The sequence below is a fragment of the Sardina pilchardus genome, chromosome 21, assembly GCF_963854185.1.
Source record: "Sardina pilchardus chromosome 21, fSarPil1.1, whole genome shotgun sequence".
Taxonomy (NCBI): Eukaryota; Metazoa; Chordata; class Actinopteri; order Clupeiformes; family Clupeidae; genus Sardina; species Sardina pilchardus.
Window position 1 is genome coordinate 10,246,680 of NC_085014.1, and position 5,000 is coordinate 10,251,679.

The 5,000-nt window shown below is 43.2% G+C and overlaps 1 protein-coding gene across 1 annotated transcript in view; it reads left to right on the forward strand.

The window, feature by feature from the left end:
- LOC134068481 (teneurin-1-like) overlaps window positions 1-5,000 on the forward strand; it is a 263,996-nt gene that overhangs the window by 172,103 nt on the left and 86,893 nt on the right. The window contains exons 21-22 of the mRNA XM_062524127.1: window positions 758-1,007; window positions 2,207-2,227. Coding sequence (XP_062380111.1) covers window positions 758-1,007; window positions 2,207-2,227 — 271 coding nt within the window. The remainder of the gene's footprint in view (window positions 1-757; window positions 1,008-2,206; window positions 2,228-5,000) is intronic.

The following is a 5,000-nucleotide window of genomic DNA, read 5'->3' on the forward strand; positions in this document are numbered from 1 at the left end:
CCTATTTTTAGGCATAAAAGTCCTACAACTCAGGCCAAGAACGCTACATCAACAAATCCCTCTGTAAATATCGCTTGGTGAATTCTGCTTCACAATGATAGGAAGAGCGGACATCGAAGGATCAAAAAGCGACGTCGCTATGAACGCTTGGCCGCCACATTATATGATGATACTTAGATTCATGTTGTTGTGTAAAAATAGCCTTCAGGCTGGTGAGACTGCTGACATGAGATGTGATAATCAACAGTAAATGTATACCTGACTGCCATAGTTGATAAAAATCAAAAGATCCTAGGGTTAACTTTTGAAATTCCAAAGAAAATGCTTGGGGTCATTTTTGACCCCACCTATGCGGATCGGTGGTACTGATACAAAACATGAAATTACTTCAAAAATGTTACAGTTAGACACAAATCCAAATGGCCTCATGTCAAAGACAACCTATTTGAGGAATACATGGAAGGTTAAATGAAAAAAAAATAAAATTAAGAAGATACTGCAAGAAAACAACCTCTGGGGTCATTTTTGACCCCACTTATGCATCTAAGGGTTAACCAGCATAACGAAGAGGACTGCTCTCATATGCACCCTAGCACGCTTACAGACTTATATCCTTACACCCTTGCAGACTTATATCCTTACACACTCGCACGCTGATACCGTTACACTGTCATCACTGAGAATCCACCACTTGCACACTTAACGCCGCTACGCTGAGAACTCATCCTCTCTTCTTGTTGTTGCCAACCCCCTCCAGGCATCCTCCACAAAGGCAACGGCGAGAACCTTTTCATCTCCCAGCAGCCTCCAGTCATCGCCACGGTGATGGGCAACGGCTACTACCGCACCATCCCGTGCATGGGCTGCAGCGGGCCGGCGCTCCAGAGCAAGCTGTTCGCGCCCGTGGCGCTCGCCTGCGGCTCCGACGGGAGCATCTACGTGGGCGACTTCAACTTCGTCCGCCGCATCCTGCCCAGCGGACACACGTACAACATCCTGGAGCTCAAGTAAGGAGCCCGTTACATTCTCACCATAGACTTTAAAAAGGTTCTCACACACATACAGTACAGTAGGGTTCACGATTTTAGTGTTTCTACTCTCATATCGTGATTAATTCATTCCAGATTTAATATGAGTGAGCGTTCGTTCTGTTCATGTTTATGTCAGTCTCTTTTGTTTTAAAAAAATTAATTAAATCTTTTTTAAAAATGTGTTCATGGGGGATTAAAAAAGCTCACACTTTCTTGATTTAATCCAGTCCTCAGTGACTAACATCTATAGTGAGAATGTGATTGTGTTGCCAAATGGATCACTCAAGTGGAATACCTTAATCAGAAACTCCGAGGGTTTTAGCGAAAATTATGCAATTTTCCACACTCATTTTCTTTTCACCCGCCCGCAGTACTTTTTGTGTGTTGAAGACTTTCTTGATTGTTTCTCTCCCATAATTGCAGCATTGCTTTTGTATTCAGGTGATGGTAATAAGGGCCATTGTCTGTACTGATAGTTTTGTAATTTATTTAACGTGTGCGATGAATAAATGTGAATGTGAGGGGATATCTACATAATTATGGCAGAAGTGAAGGCTCCAGCCCTTTCATGTTTCCCTTTTAGTAGTGCCATGAAGTGCCGCGCTGTTCTAACACCAGTTAATAACATTAATGAGAGCAGAGATACTCATGGTTGCTTTCTCTCTGTCTCTCTCTCTCTAGCTCACTCACTCTCTATCTCCATAGTTCTCTCTCTTGCTCACTCTCTCTTTCTTTCTCACTCTCTCTCACACTCTCTCTATCTCTTTCTCTCTCTCACTCTCTTTCTCTCATTCTGCCTCTCTCCTGTCTTTTCTGAAGATCACCTTTGACACAAATTGTGCATTTGATTGAGGACTTTCATGCAAAAACCCTGAAAATACCATGATGGCGCCCACCCTCACCATCAGTTACTGGTTGTGAACTTAGCAACGCAAACCAATGCAAGCATATTGAGTAGTTACTAATATAACACAAAACTGCAATTTGTCATCTGCATGAAAGTGAAAGTGACTACAGTAGCAACAAAACCCTTATTCTTCTGTATGAATTAGAAGATGAAACACAGCGTTCTCATAATGATGGCAATCACGACTTTCAATCACTTGAAGTTGAACAAGTTGTTTTCATCTCCTTCTCTCTCTCTCTCTCGTCTGCCTCACCGCTGTGGCTGAAAGGAATCGGGACACAAGGCACAGGTATGACTATTTCTCTCTACTTCTCTTTCTGTTCTATCTATCTATCTCACAGCACAGCAGAGTTGCCTCCTGGACTATAATCCAGTAACTGTGAACATAACATCTGTTTCCAGCAAAACACTCTGGAAAGTGTTGACAAATTGCAACGTTTTCATGTTGCTTAAAGAAGCCTTGGGGAGCCTATACCATACGCCTCTCAATTATGTTACAACAATCCTAGAGATGCTTCCTTAAAGTCTACAAGGTTTTTCTATTGAAAGAAATGCCTTGGCTGGTTTTTCTCATGAGGTACTAGCATGCTGTGAAGACCTCCGTAAAAAGACGCCGATTTTGCTGCTGATTTACATACGTAGTTGGTTTTCACTCTCGTTGGCTAACATCTTTAGGTGTCTTCCAAGACAATTATTGCTGTAATTGCTAACAGGGAAGGCAGCATACTAAATGAGAGTAGTTGTGATTTGGGAACAATACACGTTTTCTAATTTGCTTGTGCTGTATGACCATAGGCAGTAGATATCAACATATCCTTTCAAAAACAACAAGAAAAAAATGGTATCCCGTGGCATGACCCTTTTAAATTCAATTCCAAAAAGTGCTGTGTTCTAGTGAGTTACTACTTGAGACCTGATTAGTGTTATCAACTCTCTACTGGCTTCAATTCAGCAGCTACCTGGTTATGACAGAACTGTGTTCAGGATATTTATTATTCATTAGCTTTGAAAGGTTTATTTGGACTGGCACAAGATTGTGTTCTTCCCTTTTCCCTCGCTTCACAAGCCAAGCTTTTAAATACCTGCATGAAATCTGATGTCCGTTATCCCATGGCCAGGACTCGTCTACTTTTAGCAGTGCCCCGTTGACTGATGTGCAGAACAATCTTTGGGCTGTCATGGTGTAATTATCAAGCGCTAATGGACTCCTAATTGGATGGTTAGTTGGAAGATGTGGTGGCTACTTAGTTGTTACTTAAAGGGATATTCCGCCATTTTTGGAAATACGCTCATTTTCCACCTCCCCTCGAGCAAAACAATCGATATTTACCTTGTTCCCGTTCATCCAGCCATTCTGTGAGTCTGGCGATACAACTTTTAGCTTCAGCCTAGCATAGATCATTGAATCGGATTAGACCATTAGCTTCTCGCCTGCTAGCTTCATGTTTAAAAGTGACTAAAATTTCTGGTAATTTTCCCATTTAAAACGTGTCTCCTCTCAAGTTAGAAAGTGCAATAAGACCAACTGAAAATGAAACCTGCCGTTTTTCTAGGCTGATTTGACATGGAACTACACTCTCATCTGGCGTAATAATCAAGGCAACTTGCAGACTACTGGCACTACTACTGCTTGTTGTCTATGGGGACTATTTTCAGATGCTGCGTACGATATCACTGCGCCTATGGTACGTTTGCAAGTTGCCTTGATTATTACGCCAGATGAGAGTGTAGTTCCATGTCAAATCAGCCTAAAAAAACGCCAGGTTTCATTTTCAGATGGTCTTATTGCACTTTCTAACTTGAGAGGAGACACGTTTTAAATGGGAAAATTACCAGAAATTTTAGTCACTTTTAAACATGAAGCTAGCAGGCGAGAAGCTAATGGTCTAATCCGATTCAATGATCTATGCTAGGCTGAAGCTAAAAGTTGTATCGCCAGACTCACAGAATGGCTGGATGGACGGGAACAAGGTAAATATCGATTGTTTTGCTCGAGGGGAGGTGGAAAATGAGCGTATTTCCAGAAATGGCGGAATATCCCTTTAAGACAAGCTAAAGTAAATCAGACATGGCCTCATTCTTCACATGGGACGTTGCCATAACGGGCTATACTGGAACAGCGGAGCTACACCAGGTGCGTAACTGAAGCGTTCCGTTCGCGCAGCGTACAGTATGCTGCAGCAGTGGTTAATCACTTTAAATCAATGGAAGTAGCTACAGTACACCAGACGTGACAGAGGCGCGTGCATTCGAAAAAAAATAGACCAGTCTTCTAAAATGGATTTTTACGCGTCGCGAACAGAACGCTTCAGTTACGCGTCTGGTGTTCTGTAGCTCCCCTGTCGGATAAGGTTTTGGACCTAGCCAGTTGTATTATGATGCCCACAGTAACACACCTTATTTAGCTGAGAGTTGTCATTTCCCCCTCTCATTTCCACCAGCCAGCCAAGCTATTCAGTATGCAATGTTGCGTTCTGGGTCAGAAACCTACAGACATTCTGCACTGCAATATTACCAGATCACCACATTACTTTAGTTTTGCACTATTTACCAGGGCCAGTGGGGCTGCTGCTGTTGTTTGCAAAACAACTCCTGTGGCCTTCAGCCAGTTTTACACAAAACCTCTTTGTGTCACCACGATGTGTCATAGCTTGGATTTATAGCAATCTGCCCAATCCCACAGCTATCAAAGCCTGTTGGCCCCTGACAGTGTGGACATACTTTGGCAATAATCTTGCGCCAAATGTTAAACAAAGGTCACTGTTGACTGTGGACTATTTACAAAGTCTGATGGCTGTGGAGCGCCGGCTGGGGTGTTTTTTTTAGGACGCCGTTTTTATGTGTTTGTCTCCGCTTCCTGTTCCTCCTTTTTCTTTCCTCCTCTTTTTTCCCCCTCTCCTCCTCCTGTCCTCCGTGGCTGGCGGTGATGTTTGACACTTCATTACGGCGTCTGTGAATCCTGCCAGCGTCAGCCTCCGTGACTGCTGCTGCTGCTGGGAGGCTGCACAGAGGGGGGGAGGGGGGGGGGGTGATCAGGATCAAGCGCCTTGTTTATTAGTGGT